The following is an 18871-nucleotide window of genomic DNA, read 5'->3' on the forward strand; positions in this document are numbered from 1 at the left end:
CTCTGTTGCAATATGTGTTTATTTTTGTTTTTGTGCTGCACATCTTGCCCTCCTGTTTTGTACAATAAATGGGCCATATTGCAGCCTGAGGCCTGAATGTCCCCTGCTGCAGCTCAGTGTCTACAGAAGGGGAGAGCAAAAAAGAGCAGGAGGGGGTAAGATGAAAGCAACATGATTCACACCTCTTCCAGAAATGCTCTGATAGAAATGTTTCTAAAAGCTAAGCTCATACTTCAGAGTGTCATCTCACTAGACTAAAGATGCTGCTGATTTTTACAGAACGATACAATAATGGCTCAGCACACGGTGACATCGACCCACGCTTGCTGAGATGCACAGTTGAAACGAAAAGGTATCAGAGGAGTTAAAGCGAGCCCATGTTGAAGTGTGTGTGTGTCGGGGGGATGGTTGCAGCAGAGTGAAGACACTTTGCTTCTCCCTAGAGCTGTGGAGACAGGGACACAGATGTTGTAGAACAAAAATTCCCCTGAGAGAGTAGGGCAAAATCTCAGCTTTGCTCTGTGAGCACAGTTCGTGAGAGCCCGAGTGTCTAATTGGCTGCGTATATTAACATCATTACTTTTGCCCTGCATCCCCAGACATCTGCTGTGAGAATTATGACCCTGGATGTGCAGATGGGGCAAGACTGACGCTCTTATGTGCTTTTAATTTTATTTATTTATTTAATTAATTATTTTTGTTTTCACCATTTTTTTCATTTGAACTTTGCTGTTACTATTTTGAGTAACCCACAGTCAGATTTTCCATTATGCTGTTGACACCATCACACCCAGATTATGCAAGCATATTGTTTGTTTGTTTGTTGTTAGCAAGCGATGAAAATTGATTCACTGCATATGCATATTTATCTCCCCTACACATGTGCAGCCTATAGATAATTCACATTATAAAACATACATAAAGTGTTAGTGAAAAAAAAGAGAAAATCCCAAGTTAACACCCTTTCGGTGTATTATTTTTTATAGCGAGATAGTAGAGATTTAACCAGTCTTTTCCTAAATCTGCAAATTGATTTGAAGGATTGGAGAAAAAATCATTTAAGAATCACTTAAAGTATTTCCCCCCCAAAGCTGTCATTTTATTTGACCTTTTGTGACATCATGTTTTACTGTTGCTTTGTGTTGTATATCTCAAGGGTGATCAGCGTTAATTCCAACTTAAAAGTCCTTCTAACTCGTGAAGTGTTTGATAAAAGTTCCAGATTTGCAGGACACAGGGGATCTACCTTGCCCGTCCTTGAAAACAATGACCACCGTCCACTCGCGTTAATGTCACTGAAGCCACTTGTTAGTCCTGACTGCTGTCTGGTCTAATACCATTTCTCTGTCGATGTTTGTGATTTTGATACATCATCCACTGTATGTAAAACATGAACGTGAGCAGAAACGTCCAAGCGACTGCTCGTTAAAAATAAAAATTAAAAAAAAAAAAGGGGGGGGGGCAAAATTAATCGAGCTGCTCATTACGTGTGAAATTATGTGTAGTTACGTGGAGCGGAGTGAACTTGCTGCCGCATGTGACACGCGGCAGCGCAACACAGTGCTGTCATCCAAACTTAGCGGAGCCCCCGTGACTGACCGGCTAGCTGATAGAGCTCAACTTCTACATTTTTCTGCTGCCACTCTCTCGCTCAGGTGCTCCAACTTCCTCTCTGCGCTCTGTCAAGTGTTGATCGAGCGCGTGGATGTGGATTAAAGAGCGGGGTCCCACCGTCTGAGGCTGAACACCTGCACGTGGCGGAGGACTGCCTTCTTTTCCTTTGCTTGACCTTCATCCTTCCTCAGCTTCACTTCGCCTGTCAAACGAGCGCAGACGATGAGCTCATCTCTTCCCAAAAGCGAGTCGACCACCTCTCTTCTTAGAACATCGGGGCCCCACCGCAGGTCTGCCCACGGGGATCGCGGTCCCCACGGTCACAGGAGCCAGCGCTCTCACCACAATCATCCCGCCGGAGCTGGAGGCAGCGAGGACGCGGTCTGGAGGGAAGACTGCGAGACCAGTGTGCGGAGACCTCTCTGCCAACCAAGACATGCCGACTCTCGACATTTAAGTGACCATCATCGGACGCCGAAAAGTCATACTCACCGGCAGCCGACCACCCTGGCTGATGATGAAGATGATGAAGAATACACTCAGGAGGATGTGGGGCACAGGATGAACAGGCATCAGAAACAGCACATCGGGTCCTCGAGATCCAAACAGTCTCATCATCATCATCATCATCACCACCACGACTCCACTCGAGGTGAGGTGCCTCCCGCTGTGCATCCGCAGGTCGGATCCAGACACGACAGGAGAACCTCACCAACCCCATCTTATCCAAAACACCAGGACGATGCAGCTTTCTTCTTCGAGTCCAGCGAGAGAGTCGTCACCGGGTCATCACCCAGCCTCAGCTCAGACCCACCTGCGACAAGCGCACCTGTCCGGCCAGCGGCCAGCCGCAAAACCAAAAGACTAAACGCAGCATCCTCTGAGTATGACTCCAGTCTTCATCCAATAGTGAAATCAGTTTTTGGGCAGGTAAGGAGGTTTGTGGGGAGGGGAGAACATTTAAACTTCGAAAGTGTTCGAAAGTTGATCAAAGTGGGAAAAATTGAATGTCATAATTAATTTATAGATTGACCTTCTTTAAGTTTTCTAAATCTTTTTAAGTTAAATTAAACAATGTCTTGTTTCGACATTAAGTCTGCAGAGTTTTGTTGTAGCATAATGCAAAGGGCAAAATATCAAGCTGTATTACTGCTCAGTAGCAGCATGAATAAAAAAAAAAAGCAGACTCATTAACCAGAAGAAACTGGAACACTCGTTTTTTTTTGTTTTTTTTTAAATTATTTGCACTAAAGAGAAAAACGTTGTTATTCCCCCACAAAGATCAAAATTGCGTCTATTTACAAAGTGATGCGGCTTGCTCACTTTGAGGTCCTTACTGGATTGCACTACTGGATCTTCATGTTCTGTGTGGACATCACATTCAGACCATCTCCATTCACAGATAAAAAAGAAAATGTTTTGAAAGTCCATCCATCCATCCATCCATCCATCCATCCATCCATTGTCTTTTTCTTATCCAATTCAGGGTCAAAGCAGATCTTTCAGTATAAAAGGACATAAATAAAACAATCCTAAATGAATAAAATAAATATTGCTCATTAGATATTCAGCTTTTTACTTGTGGGTTCCTGTTCGTTGCTGCAAAGGTTTGGTCCATTAACTGCAGCATACATGCTTTTCATAAGAGCTGCTGAAATTCAGCAGCAGGTTTCACAGGTGAGATGAAGGTGAGGCTGGACTGACAGGGTGTCACCCGTTCTGGGCAGATTAAAAATGAATGCATCTTTTCAGTCCGAATCTGGCTCCTGTTTGTTTTGGGTGTCCATTACTTTCACGCTCTCTGTAGTCTTTCATGCATCCCGATATGAATGCAGTCACTTTCATTGTTGCTGTCACCTGAGTGACAGCAGGGGGATCAGCTTACCCCCCTGTGTGGAAAATGTTTCAGTGATGAGAGCCCGTGTGTCTCACGCACACACACAACGGTAAGTGAAGCGTTTGTAGAGATATCATTCGTAACATTTGCCAATAACGTGGTGAGTGACAAATGCAGGCTGCATCACTTCACCACCTGTTCACTTCCAAATAAACTAGTTTTCTACAAAGGGTGCCAAATTCCTCCTGTTACTCAGACAGATCAGGAAGCTGCACATGAGATTTTTCAACCCCCTCCACCCCATCTTTTTTTTTCTCATTTCACTTAAAATCCTTCTTCATCATCTTTGGATGATAAAAAGCTAAAGAGGAGACAATTACCTCTCAGTGTGCTAATGTGTTCTAGAAATAACTCCTCAATCCAGGCCAGAGCTTCAATCAGTCTTAGGGGTTCCAGTGAGGCAAAATCCATCCAGCGGTGTGCTATATAAAGTCTCCAGAGCTGCTGATGTGCATAGAATAAGGAGATCTGATATTTTCTGCCTAGATCCCACATGGGAAAAATTCAGATTTTTGATTCAGGGGAACAGTGAGGAAGAATTACATTTGTGAAAGCTAGAAAAAGTATAAAAAGCTACAAATGTAATTTGAAAATGCAGGCTTACCAAACCAGCAAACCTACTGTAATTAATTCTGATTTTGGACGAAAATAATCAAATTCTCAAAGTGCTTTGTTTTGTGATATCGCCCGGAAGTTCAGTCATACCAAACACGGCCGTCAAAAGCTAAAATGAATTTGTGAGTGGACGCGAGCTAGTTGTGAGTCTGTGTGCATCAGTGTTTGTGTGAGGGAGCCAGCAAGCGAATGATGCATTTGTGAGGACAAAAAGTGAAGAAAGCTGAGAAGGCTTATGCAGGCATGCTTTCTTATTTATTTATTTCTTCTTTTGCACCTGCTCAGCGTCTTACCTAAGCTGTTTCATTTATTTGACAACACAATCGTCATAGTATGCCCTTTAGTACTTCTTAAATCGGGATGTGGCAGCTTGACACCGGGTCCAGCAATGAGGCATTAAACTCCCTGCAAACTCTTTCTTTTCATATTTTCTTATGTAACATCAAGATCTGCACACAATCCTAACAGAACACACTCGCTGCATGTAGAGAAGGCTAAAAATAGCCCAACAAGACCTGATTATGAGAGACTGGAGGAGGGCAGGGTGTTTTTTTTCCTCTTTTTATTACTTTTTGTTTTGTCTTGGCAAAAATATTCAGGCTTCTGCAAGTGCGCTTCCTGATTGAGAAAGACGGTGAATGTTTTTTCAAGCCGTCATCTTAAAATTCACATTTTAATACGTGAATCATGATGACTCACGATGACCACAGAGGCAAGTGTGGGGGTTAGAATAAGGACAAATGTGTTTTGCCGCTTGCATTTTGCCGATTGTTTGTTATAGGGAGATTGTGGCACTGTGATTCACTCAAATTTTCTATCCTTAGAGCATCCATGCACCGTAATTAGCTCCCATTATCCCAGCACATTCTGGCCTTTGAACCATTCGGGTTTAAAAGGACACCTTGATCGAGGACAGAGCACTTTTACGTCCCAGTAGAAAATTTGTTTCTATTTTAAAAGTCCAACTACAGCTCTCGGTTTTTGTGACCTTGTTCTGCACACTCTCGCAGGAAATGTGGAAATGTAGTAGAGAACTGTTATTGAAAGATGTGTGATGAGAAATTATTATGAAGAGAAATCTCTTATTTTTTTTCTAAAATAATAGTTGAAGGATGTGCATTGACCAGCAGAGGGAGCAAGTATCATTTGTACCAAGGTTTTTGAGCTGCCAGTGTGCGGGTGAGGGATAGAGGGGGTGGAGTGGGGGGAGAATGTCACATCAGGGAGCCAGGAGAAGCGAAAGGGCCAGAAAAGAAAGTGAAGGGAGCGGGGAGGAATCGCATAAATGAGGGGGACAAAGGATGTAAAATAGGAATAGTGAGCGCCTTTACTGGCAGACCTGATGATTGTTATACCAGCAAACGCTCATCACCTCTCACTTCCTCGCTCCCACCTGAAAAGACAATCTAAGGAAAAGGTCTTAAAACACAGATTAAGTCCACTTCCTGTTACTCGTCTTGTACTCGCACGCACTGATGTTTCCTTCTCTTCCTTTCCTTTTTCCTTTTTCCTTTTTTGACCTGGGTCATAGTGACGTTTGAGAGGGGATAAAAGGAGAGTGCCTACAGGGGGGGGGGGGGGGGAGCACAAATGAGTAATATGAGGAGAAAGATCAGGGTGAAAATAAGAAGAACATATCTAGAACATACAAAACTATTTTTAGACATATGGTAGGTATATTTATATCTCCAAGAAGGAGGTAAACCCCTTTTTTGAGATGAGGATTAGAGGCCCGTGCACACACATGCACATGCTACATTATGAAGTGTGTGTGTGTGTGAGTGCATGTGTGCCCATGTGATGATGCTAAATATTGATGCAGACCTGAGGCTGAAAGGGAAAATCAGTGTGAGAGACTGCGAGACAGACTAGAAGGGATAAATGATTCAGAGGGAGAGAAAAAAAAATCAGCAATAACTGACATGCAATAAAAAGACACATGAATATTTTTCCCCTGCTGACACACTGGATGTTTAACTCCTCTCACATAAAAGCAGATGTTTGAAAGAAAAATACTTAAATACTGACTATAATCTGACTCCAATGAATGAATCAGCTGCAGGATAAAAACTGTGACGTCTCAACCCAAACACAAGAAGATGACGCAAGTGCGCACTGCGTGTCTTTTCACCGCTCGGATGTCCTTTGATGACGAACTCACAAACAAACCACATGAATTCTGTGGTCACAGTCTCCTTGTTTGTGTAATATTAACTCGGTGGCTTTAGAGGACAACGGCTGGTGAACTCATGTGAGCTTATTATTGCATCAGTCCCCTCCCTCACCCTCCTACTTCTCTCAGCTCATTTAACACAGCTGATGGCCGAGGATGGATGAAACAGGATTATGTTTGACCTCAAATCTCAAATAAATCGCAAAGGAAACGATTAATATTCCTGTTTGATTTAGATTCCTGCCTTGTGTGCGTATGTAGACTCTTGAGAAATGGTCACCCCATAACCATCTGATACTAATATCAACGAAAGTAAATGACATGCTTCTTAGTGGGTAAAGTATCCGAGAGTGAGTATGATGGAAAAGGGAAAGGATACAGCAAAAAGAGAGAGAGAGGGATGGATCTCATGCCCGTGCACACTACGGTGTGACATTATAAGAGCTGACGGCTCCTGTGTCTGACGTCTGATGTGTTCTGAAGTTCACAATGAGCCTGTGGTGAGAGGCTGGATGAATCACCCAAGGAACAACGCAGAGGAGCCGCTCAGATATTGAATGGGAGATAGATGTGAAGCAACTTGGGCGTGAATGTGTTTATTAGAACATCAGTGAATAGACAAGGTCGGACAGGAGGGGGAAATATTGATGCACGTCAGTGCCGCAGCAACCGACTGTTAAGTTACCACTAGGTGGATGTTTATGACAGAAAGAAGAACTTTTCCTGCATAAAATGACGACTACCAAAATCCTAAAAGCTTCTCCTCAGTTTTCTTTTTAAACATTACCAACATAATTAGATTTTCTATCAAACAACAGCTTGGTTGTAAGAAATAATCATTCATTTTATCATATGCAAAAAACCCAAACTGGTCATAAATAATAAATGTTTAAGGCAGAACTTGTTTACATACCTTAAAATATGCCTCAGAGGGAAGGGCTTTTACTTAAGAGGGACATGTCAATAAGAACATGTCTGAATTCTCACTTAAAACTCCTGCAATAAACACGCTGTGCATTTTAAAGTCATGCAATATATGTACAGTATGTATCACCAAATCACAACAATAGTCCCTTTAAGGCACTTTATATTTTAAGGTAAAGATGCTACAAAAAATAGAGGACACACTAACAATTAGATGGCCCCCCTAAGCACTTGGTGACAGTGGGAAGGAATAACTCCCTTTTAAGAGGTAGACACCTCCGGCAGAACCAGGCTCAGGGAGGGGCGGCCATCTCCCGTGAGCTGTTAGGGGTGAGGGGAGGAAGACGGGACAAAAGAAACACTGTGGAAGAGAACCAGAGGTCAATAATAACTAACGAGTAAATGCAAAATGGTATGGAAACACATATAGTGAGACAAAATGAAATGAGTGAATTAACTTTAAGCTCATATTTTTGTTTGTTAAGTTTTTATTGCACCCTGGAATAAAAGGTACAGCATTTACTTTAAATGTGAAGCCTAGTAGGACAAAGTGTTGATCAGTCAATTAGCCCACATTTGCATTTGCATGCATTATCCTTTTCACTACTGTTTTTACAGAGGCTTCATTTTTAGAAAGCCACATTTTTGGTCATTGTGCCTGACAACAAATGTATGCTTGTGTGTGTGTGTGTGTGTGTGTGTGTGTGTGTGTGTGTGTGTGTGTGTGTGTGTGTGTGAGGCTGAGAGAGAGCATTTATTTTCCGTCTGTGTGTGTTTGCATTTGCACACACTGATTTGAATCCTCCAGCGCGGTGGTTCAGAATCCATGTGTCATTTCTTGCACATTTTAGCTTTGATCTGAATCCGAGCCCTTCAAGCTTAACGTGACTTTGTGATGCTTCTACGTCTTTGTGTGTATGTGTGTGGTCGACACATACGGGGAGAGGGAGAGAGAGCAGGGATGGATGCTGGGGGTAGAGTGGTGGGAATAGGGGGGAAGAGAGAGCGTGTGTTATATTTTTAGCTCCACAGCCCCACATCCAAGAGTGTCTAATCGAGCGTGTGTACGAGTGAGAGAGAGAGAGAGGGAGAGAGAGAGATGTCTGTGTGTGCATGTGCGTGTGTGCATGTTTGGATTAGTGTCTCCAGCATCTTGCTCAGGGGAAGGTAATATGCTTGTCCGAACGAGCTTCTTCTGTCACATTCGTATAGATGGTTTAGAACTGTGGGGTGAGCAGGACTTGGGGGAGCAATTGAGGGGGAAAAGAGCATGAGACAGACTGACGGACAGAGAGAGAAGAGAGAGAGAGGGAGAGAGATAACAGAGACAGAGAGAGAAGAGAGAAAGGGTAGAGGGAGGGAAGACACAGTAGGAGAGAGGATAGAATGAATAAGCAGTCTTTCTTTTCTACTTCTGGCATTTGCATCTCGAGCTGATTACATGCATGCTTCCTCTCTTTCGCGCATCTTTGTGTTTTTTCTGACCTGTCCGTCATTCTTGTTTACATATTTCCCTCCCTTTGTCTCAGTGTCCCTCCCCCTCGTTCCAGTGTCCTTGCCTCCAGGTCCTCCCTGCACACTCCTCTCCGTCCTATTCCCCTCGTACCTCCTATTATATCCCTGCTCTTCTCCCTGCCTTCTCCCAAATGTCTTCCTTTATTAGTCAATGACCCACTGAACCCTCTTTCGCTTTCTAATCACTCTTATTCCCATGCATGCCTGGAAACACTTGCAAACACACATGCATACACGTGCACTTACATGCAGGCTCACTAACACAGCCACAGTTAGAGAGAAAACATAAGACAGGAAGATTTTTTTTTTTTTTTGGTTTGTTTGTTTTTGCAATGGGCAACTCTGTAAAGTCGCTTAAAATTTTCACCAAGAAGGTAAGGTCCGCTTTGAGGTTTTTCATTCTCCTTGAATCTCCTCCTTCCTGGTGCATGTTTTTCTAATGGTTTGTCCCCAACCTGACCGATGGCTATTTGACTGGATCTGCACTGACTGAGCTGGCGTACTGTTAGATATTTTACATTCAGGCTGTGTGGAGAATAACAGCAGAATAATTTAAGATTAAAGCTCGTCTCTTATGTACTTTTAGCCAAGTCAGGAGCTTTTAGTTTTGATCTTTAAAACTCAGTCTGCATTTACACGTTGACATTTTTAAGGACTTCAGAAAGATTTCTCTTTCCTTATCAGTGCATGTATTCACATAGAGGTTCAAGGGGCTGGTCAGTCCTCTCGGTTGACCTGTCGACTGCATCTGTGAATTAGGATCACATCACTTAAGGTCAGTCAGGCTGCACACCACCTTATCAGCCAGGTGAAGATGCTACCTTGTTGAACAGCACCTGCAGGATGCGATCAGGCAGTGGAAATGTTGCAAACAGGTGTGCTGTTTTCACTGGCTCAGAGTCTTTGGGCTTATTAATACATCTAATTTTGGATTACATCTTTCACGTATCAGCGTATGCTTGAATAGACCGTCAGTGTAGCAGGGAGACAGACCCACGAATAGAATTTCCTTTATTGCGCCAGCTGCACATCCTTGAGGAAGAACAATATGACAAGCAACTGTTGATGCCATCTGTGCAAAAATTGGTTGGAGTGCTGAAGAAGTTCTTGCTTGACTTCAGCGTTTCTTTGACAACCTCTCAGATTTTTCTTTGGTCTTGTATGTGCGTGTGTGTGCGTGTGTACGTGTATTTTCTTTTTTAGTTATATAAAAGCTAGCGCATGTGTTCATAGTACTTTTCTGGCACGATATAGCCACAGACAGCCCCGCTCCATGCATCACTTGGTCAGATTACCCAGTGGGCATCCGCTCCTGTGGTGAAAACTGTAGGAATGCACGAACTGGCAGGACGACTGGCATGGTAACAGATGGAGTGTGAAGGTCATTTGTAGAGCGCATAATAGTGTGTGTTTGTGCATATTGCACAAGCATGCATATTAATTTTTCATTGCATATGCATGCAGATGTCTTGTGCTGACAGTATAAAGCATCTGAACGTTGTACAAATTCATGTCAGAAAGATTTAAAACAACAGCAAAATGGTCCGCTGGTAACTCGTTGTGATATAACGTCTACTTCTCTACCTTTTAGCTTTAAATTCCTGCATTGAGTTGGATGTTAAAGTGCAGTAATTCAAAACTAGATCAATGTGACATGTTTTATAAGAGAAATTAGTGCATTAAAATTAGTTAATCTCATCTTGACCAAAATGCACATTAGACTCTGTTTTTTAAATAGCAATCTGAGCTGTGTTGGTCTGCAGCTGGACCTTCTGGACCTTATTTGGCTTAGAAAAACTGTTTTAATTAACTTGTAGCCCTCTCGGTAATCACAATGACTGATGTGAGAGAACAACATTCGCCCCCTGGTTGATTGGCTAATTGGTGATTATAATTAAATGGCTGGCTGAACGTCAGCATCACCTTCAGGAAAACTGTTTTATAATGTGCACAACCCCCCCAAAAACAAAACAAAAAAACAGAAAACTAGCCACTTCTGGGTAATTTTAAGTAACAATCCCAGCAATAGTGCTGTAGCTGACTTGCATGGACTCACTATAACACTCTAAATGCCCTTATTTGACCTTGTGCTGAACTAAAAGAAAACCGTACTACTGCTTACAGATTTGCAATCTAAAAATAAATTGTGTCAGTCCAAAGCACAAGCACTCTTGTAGAAAAAAAATATTAAGAAATTCTTTGATTTTAGTAGAGCTTGGGTCTTATTTTGTTAGTTCTGGCCATTGCTTAGATAATATTGCACCCTCCATTTTCTGTGATAAGATCTGGGGAGCAATCATGCAACTGCTTTCTACTACTATTATTATTATTATTACAATTCATCCCTGTAGAGCAAAAAAACTGATATCAGAGTTAAGTGTGACCAGTGTGTGGAGTTGGACTTGTTGTTTCCCCACATCTCAGCAATTGTGGTGAGTGCAGTGTTATCGTAATCACTGGAAACAATGGCCAAAGCTACTCAAGTCAAACCACATTGTGTAATGAATCAAAATGATCACAATAACCTGTGAGGACCATTAAAAAATGATAGGCACTATTTACATTAGGCTATTGCTTTGTGACATGAAAAGAGGCCTGCATCCTGCTCTGCAGTGTTCTGCTGTGCAGGATGGTTTTTGCCGGATGGATTTATACGTAGATGGCATCAGTTGCTCTGTCACTATATTTTACACCCACTTATCTGTCACTGAGATCCTTTCCTCTGTCATGACTCACCTGACTCCACACTTTCCAATGACTGACAGACATATGTCTGTCATCTATGATCCTCCTCTGAACCCTCCCTCCTTCCCATCTCCATGTTGGCTCCTTGTTGAAACAATACCTCAACAAACTGAGTCACACTCTCTACCCCTGTCTTTGCCTCTTCATCCATATCCGGCTACCCACCGGATGCTTCTTCAGGACCAGAAGAAGAACTACAAAGCAGTGCAATCCTGTGAGGAGGGGGGATCTGGGGGGGCCTATCTTGAGCCACTAGTAGCCCTGGCCCAGAATGGAGCCAACATGCACAACATACTGGGGCCTGCATGCATCTTTCTACGCAAGGGCTTCGCTGAGAGCCGGCAGGCTGTACGTAAGTCCAGAAAATATCATGTGCATGCATGCCAAGAGAGATTATAGCACACAATGCAGTACATGCACAACAACCAAATCCCATGTGTGTAGCAATCACCTTCTACTGTAATGTCAGCACTTCCTGCATGTATTGAAGAGTGGTCGGGCTTAGAAGATGGGTTTTTTTTGTTGGATAATTTAAGTTGAATGCTGAAAGGGCATGTGAGCATCTGTTATGCATGAGGATGGATGCATTTTGTAGCTGGATGGAGGATTATTAGGACAGGTTATGGCAGCGGCAGAAATGCTACTCACATGGTGATTATTTCTCTTCATCTATTCCCAGCAGCTGACAACACGACTCAAGGTCTTGTTATTAAAGCCAGGAGCAATGCTGAAATCCTCAGTGCGGACGACTCTTCTGATGATGAGCTCTCATATGGGACTTCTTAAAGGATACAGTGGTCGAGACTAGTTATTCTAATTCAATGGACTGACACATATTATTTTGTATTAACATCTTCCTTTAGTCTCTGTATTTACCCTAAATACTAACAATTTTCACTCATTGCGCACACATTCGTTCTAAAGACACAGTAAATGGTTCTGATTCTTTTCTGCTGCAACAAAGGCCATACATTTTGTTTCTGGTATTTCACTTTGATCCCACTGCCTAATTATAAATAGAAGACTCAATGTTTTATTAACTGTGTGATCCCACTAATAATTTCTTTCTCTCTATAGCTGGAGTGAAAACTGAAAGCTCGTGGCACTCTGTGGCACTGTGGTTGCCAATTTACTTTTTTACAGTGTCATTTTGTATGCTGGGAATTGGCCTGATTTTTTAAGATATCAGCAGTGTTTGGGTACTAACTTGCAATATGATCCTCCACAGGATCGAGAGCTGAGGCCAGAAGAAATGGATGGTATGCTATGTTGTTAGTAAAAAATAAAGAGTGAATTTTACAGTATTCTGAAGTAGTTTTCAACACATCTTTGTCACATTTACACTTAATTTCATTTGGTCTCAGAGCTGCGCGAGGCCTTCAAGGAGTTTGACAAAGACAAAGATGGGTTCATTGGCTGTAAAGACCTGGGGAACTGCATGAGAACTATGGGATACATGCCAACAGAGATGGAGCTAATAGAACTGAGCCAGCAGATCAACATGAACTGTAAGTTAGAAGTGTGCCTGTGTGCTTGATTCATTGCCAAATATGCATAAAAATTGAAAGAGAGATTTCTCCCTAATATGCATTCACTTCTTTTATCCTGTAGCGCTGCTTATCCATCTAGATTGTTCTGATAAGAGCCGCCCAGTTTTGGAGAGATTGACTGTAGAGATATCAGTCTTCTCTTTTATGTAAAGGAACCAAATGCACTTACCTTATGGTGGATGCAAACTGAACGTGACACTCAGCTTGTGTGTTCTGGCTACAAGATTTGCACAGCCACAACCGGATTACCCAAACCTTTATTTGGAAGTTTAAAAGGTTGCCATTTGACATCCTAGTGTTCTTCACAAAAAGAATCAGGACATTTTAACTCATGAAATTCCCACTTCCTTGGTCTCTGGTCATCACTACATATTGCCATCTAATACCGCTATATTAAAGGTAAAATAAGCAGCTTTACGGCCAATCAGAACATTGAAGATTGATAAATAGTGCTAGCTGCCAGGATTTTGGGGTAAACTGACCCTTTAAAATTAGAGTTTACTCTTCACCATTACTATTCATATGATAATGTTGAAATGAAGAAAACAAAACTCTGCCAGTTTTTGCTCATAAAAGCTGACATTTTATCCGTCAGTGGGAGGACATGTTGACTTTGAAGACTTTGTTGAACTCATGGGGCCCAAACTTCTGGCTGAAACAGCAGACATGATAGGGGTGAAGGAGCTGAGGGATGCCTTCAAAGAGGTAAGGAAAGGCGGGATTTTTTTCAATGCTATATTTTCATTTAATACCAATAAATATTTTTTGTTTTTAGTAATGTGTTTATTTCCCATTTTCAGTTCGATACTAATGGTGACGGCGAGATTAGCACTGCAGAACTCAGAGAGGCCATGAAAAAACTTCTGGGACAGCAGGTACAGAGCTGCTCTCGTGCCTGTAGCTTTCCATCCATCACTGTCCAGCCTGTCTGCTTTTAAACCTTTGTGCCACAGAAGCTCACACTATCACACCAACCTGACTTTTCTAGGTTGGACACAGAGAACTGGAGGAAATACTGCGAGACATTGACATCAACGGAGATGGACGTGTAGACTTTGAAGGTAGAAAATACTGTGAAGTATGTCTGGGAACACAGTATAACCTTTTTTTCTGCTTTTGTCCTTCTCTCTCAACCTTCAGTCTATCTCTGAAACACACACGCACACAGCTATTTCACATATAAGCAAAATCCCACTATGTGTCTGCCTTATATACCAATACCATGCTGAGAGTGAGGTGAGGGGATGAAGCAGTAGGTCTGTCTCAGATAATCTCCTTGCCAAAGGTTTATGTCACCTCATAGATTACCCACAGAGAGAAAGATGTATACAGCAGGATGCCGGGGATGAAAATTTAAGGCTGTTTTGCTGTTCTCAGCAGTGTTACTAAACTTAGAGATACATAATTTCAGGTTTTTGGGTGAAGATCAGAAAATAACGTACAAGAAGATGTGAGGCAGGAGAGAACCATCAGGTTGCTAATGAGGCTGACGAGAGAATAAATATGAATACTCAGCACTTGGTTATGCGCTCGAGTGCCTCGGTAATTGTTTTAAAGCTAAAAATAGATATGGAAGCAAATATAATTGGGTAGAAAAAGAAATGAGGTTTAGAAATTGCTCTCATAGACAGTATGAATTGGGGTCTACTCAGATCTACTTGAAACCTCAAGTTCAGCTCTGTTTTAGGATCCTGTAGTATTAGTATGTATCCAGTACTTATTTAATATCGTGTGCATGCAAGTGGATCAGCGATTATGACTTTTATAAGCCCTGGTAACACCTGCAGACTGATTCAACCTGATGTGTAGTTTTGCTTTTTGATATCTTTATTAAACTTTAATTGATTTTTTTGTCTTTTACTGGGAACTTTATAGCTTTTTTTTAAGCTTTTAATATAGCACAGCAAACTGATATCAAGGGTAAATGTGACGTGTACTGGACACAAACACAAAGCTCAGAGAGGCAGAACTCTAATAAACAAGGACTTATTTTGGCTGTTGCAAAGTGCCAAACAAGTCGAAACGCAAGAAAAAATAAATACCATGTGATAACACACAACTCGGCAAAGGAAAGGGGACACAGGACTATTTATATACACAAGGCTAATCACGGAGCTGGGCAACAGCCACAGTAAAACACGGACACACAGAACGTGCATACCTGACTAATAACTCCACAAATAACAAAAAGCTGGAGGCTTATCACACTTTAAAATAAATGAAAAATCAAAACCTAAACCATAACTACACGTAAGAACCAAACGGAGATCAGGGAATAAATCTGGAGACATAACAAATACTGTCTGTTTAGTTGCTTAACGCTCCATCATCTCAGTGTTGTGGCTAGCATTTGGCGCTTTACCACTGAAAACAGCTGCCTGCTGCATCTGGAAACAATGCTACTGGAGATGTGAGAGTGGCTCACAGCAGTTTGTTATTCCATAAAGTTTAAAGGTATCACCTGTATACACCAGTTTTGACACCTCAGTATATATCAATAAAGACATATCTTGTAAAGAAGGTCATGAAATATACAAGAAACCACTCAGTTAAAAAAAAAGACCTTCAAGGGTTCCTCTCATTCAGCTTTTAGAGGAAGAAAAATCAAAGTGCTAGTCTGTGTAGCCAAAACAATGAGCTAAAAAGCACAGAAATGCTAAACATAGCTGTGTGAAATCCAGTGATCATTATCTTGTTTGAGCCCAAAATTTACCCAACTATCTTCAGACTAACATATTATTAGCCCCATGACATCATCAGTACAAAATAAAGGGCAAAAACCGAGTTTCTCTTACGTAAACTCATGAGCCGATGTGTCATTGACTATTTAACTTGCATATTTTCTTTGTTGACAGAGATAGATTGGCAGTAATAATACCCAAGTTAATGCATGGCCTAGAGATCAAGTCATGCTCATTTAGCAGCACACGATCTCTGGCGATATCATTAAGACATTTTTTTTGGAAGCAATATAAATATATTCAGCACTTTGAAGCAAATACAGGCTTTCTCATATTCTGCTGCTACTGAGCAAGGTCAGCTTGTGCTCCAGTATCTCCAACAACCATACCGTAGTTCTGCTCCGTTTTGGCCACCACAGGAGGTCCCTGCACTGTGTGAATAATCTCTCCTTTGTTTAATTTTCAGAATTTGTGCGGATGATGTCTCGGTGAGTTCCTGGCTGAGAGCTAAAACGACAGCCTGGATTCTCTGTTGGGTTTTGGAGGAAAAGAAGTGCAAGTAGCACAGAATACTGATGAAGCTTGAACTTCTGAATCTGTCAATGAAGAAGACAGCAAAAAAAACAAAACAAGAAAACATATCAAACCCTGCCCTGAAACTGCCACGCTGAAGCACAAATGCTGACGACTACAGTCGGGAGCAACACTGTTAAGAATAATATGCTGCTGCTGTTTCCAAGAGCATAAACAAAACCAATAGCTGCATTTCTGACTTTTGCAAAGTAGTTTTTACAAACGTATTTTCCTTTAACGACAACATTTCTAATGTTGATGTGCTTTTTTCTCCTGACTCAATGGGTGAAGCTGTTTTGCTCACCTACAAACTACATGCTATTACACTTTAATAATTGTAGCAATTAAGAAGAAGCAGCAGTATGCCAGCAAACACCCGAACTCATACAGCACATTCCTTTTTTTAATGCCGAGCGTATCTGAAGCACAAATACAAATGGCAACATAGAAACATGTTACGTGACCCCTGTCAAGCAGCGTGTTTGTGTTTTGTGCATACTGTTGTTTCTTTCCACCTTGTGCTGTACATGTGTTATGTCACTGGAGACTATCGTGACCCAGTATTTGTTCGGTATATGTTATGTAGCACCGATACAGTTCTCATGACTTTAATAACATTATACCTATTTTACTGTGATATATAGACTATACATATATATTTATGTGTGTGTCATTGCCACTGTGCATAAGACTGACGGACTCTTTCAACTGCAACTTGCTAATCTTGAAGATAGGCCTTACTTTTTATATATATGCTGTGTTTTGCTATTTCTGAATTACTTCCGCGAGTATATTCAGAATACACAAAACATGTTTTGACACTGAGAAATCATCCACGCCTGACTGTGCAAGCGTGGGATCAACAAAGAGGTAAATTATAGGTGGTAAAGAGATGGGGTTAGTGCTTTTATTATCATCAGCGAGCTTTGATAATTTTGAGTTTCTTTGTGAGTTTTGCTGAGTGAACAAAATATTTGTGAAGTTAAAAAAAATCTCACTTGGTGCAACATTTACACTTTTACCTTTAATACCTCAAAATCAGTCAAACGACCAACCTCACTCTCGAACTCCCTCCTGGCACACGCTTATTTTTAATACACTGCACGGACAAAGCTATTGGGCCACCTATACACTACACCTAAATCCCATTTCTTAATTCCCACTCTAACTCTGTTTGAAATGCTGACTATAAGTGATAGGTAAGTTCTCTGTCTAATTTTGCTACAGTGTTACAAAGTCAAATGATAAATTTAACTGAATCTAATTGAATTAAATGCACTTGATTGGCATATATTTAGATTATACAAAATATATTTTCTTTAATAATGACTTATTTGAATAAATTGACCTTTGATTTTATATAGTTCAGTTGCACTTTGCTCAAAATTATTGTTTCGTGTTTATGAGGGTGAAGAATCATTTTTTGTGTGTGATTGGTCGCGATCTCTATTCCACTTCAACCCAAAGGTGTTTGTCGGGGTTGAGGTCAGAGCTCTGCAAGTTCTCCCACACCAGCTATGTCTTTATGGACCTTGCTTCGAGTACATTGATGCTGGAACAAAAAAAGGGGGCCTTACCCAAACGGTCCCCACTACGTTGGAGAATTGTCTAATATGTCTAGTTAAGATGAAGCTATGGGCGGTCCAATATTTTTGTCCATGTAGTGTACCAGCTTCCTTACCGTCATTATTATTTCCAAGGAAGCAGTGGAAGCTTCTTTATGGTAAAATAAAAAGCCAAAGAAAGTTTACAAACATTATTTGTGAGTCTAATCCAGTTTGGTAAGTAGATGCAATATTTTTCAGAAATTTGATGCACTGAATTACCTTTTCAAAACGACTGCGTGAAATGCGCTTTAGTTGTTGGGACAGCTAAATTATTTGTAGACTGTTCATGAATGGATGTGAGGGTATATGCATGCTGTTTAAAAAAAGAAGAAGAAAGAGTTGTGATTTTACTTGTTTTAACTGTGTGAAACTATGCATGCTAATAAACTACTGCAATTTGTAGCAGAATCTAAAAGAAATAAAGATTTTTATTCCAAATTGAGATTAGGCCATGTGTGAATGTGTGTTTCTTCTTAACCTCAAACACTGTGATGGGGATGTTTCCTTTCTTTCTTTTGACTGGAGTCGTGTCACAGAATTCACATTTTTATTGGACAATAAGATTCTTGTTTAAAGAAACTTTGAAAATATTGAGACTTGACTCTCATCAGACCTACTGTAGTATTTGCACTCCATACTAGCATCTGCTCACATCTTCACATAACAAAAAAGAAACCCTTGTTGGATGCCTCATTATCTTTCACTTCCACCCACTGCTTCCGGACTCTAGAGAAACCAAAAAGGGACATTTCTCCTCTTATGTGGAGTTTATTCAGAAGCAGAGACTGGAGGATATGTGCAAAATAGCTCCTTTATACAAATAGTCAGAGTCAACAGATAAATGCTGAGGTGGAGATAGAGTGATACAATCTGTGAGGAGTGAGAGTGCACTACTTGGAAATCTGAAGTTGCATGTTCAGTCTAAAAATGGTGAGACAGAAATACTTAATACTATAAAAAAAACTTAGAAATGATTT

General features: G+C 41.1%; 1 protein-coding gene across 2 annotated transcripts; it reads left to right on the forward strand.

Moving 5' to 3' along the window:
- The first annotated feature begins 1520 nt into the window (after window positions 1–1520).
- Window positions 1521–18330, forward strand: cabp1b (calcium binding protein 1b). 2 transcript variants are annotated; one of them, XM_082542258.1, is made up of 8 exons: window positions 1521–2544; window positions 11664–11831; window positions 12712–12742; window positions 12848–12991; window positions 13629–13738; window positions 13834–13908; window positions 14022–14094; window positions 16181–18330. In XM_082542258.1, exons 1-8 carry the CDS (start codon window positions 1837–1839, stop codon window positions 16204–16206), a joined length of 1335 nt encoding a protein of 444 aa, XP_082398384.1. In that variant the 5' UTR covers window positions 1521–1836; the 3' UTR covers window positions 16207–18330. The 2 variants fall into 2 exon arrangements, with proteins under 2 accessions (XP_082398384.1, XP_082398385.1); XM_082542259.1 differs by lacking the exon at window positions 11664–11831.
- The last annotated feature ends 541 nt before the right edge of the window (window positions 18331–18871 follow it).

This window comes from Aulonocara stuartgranti, assembly GCF_965226115.1.
Source record: "Aulonocara stuartgranti genome assembly, chromosome: 7".
NCBI lineage: Eukaryota > Metazoa > Chordata > Actinopteri > Cichliformes > Cichlidae > Aulonocara > Aulonocara stuartgranti.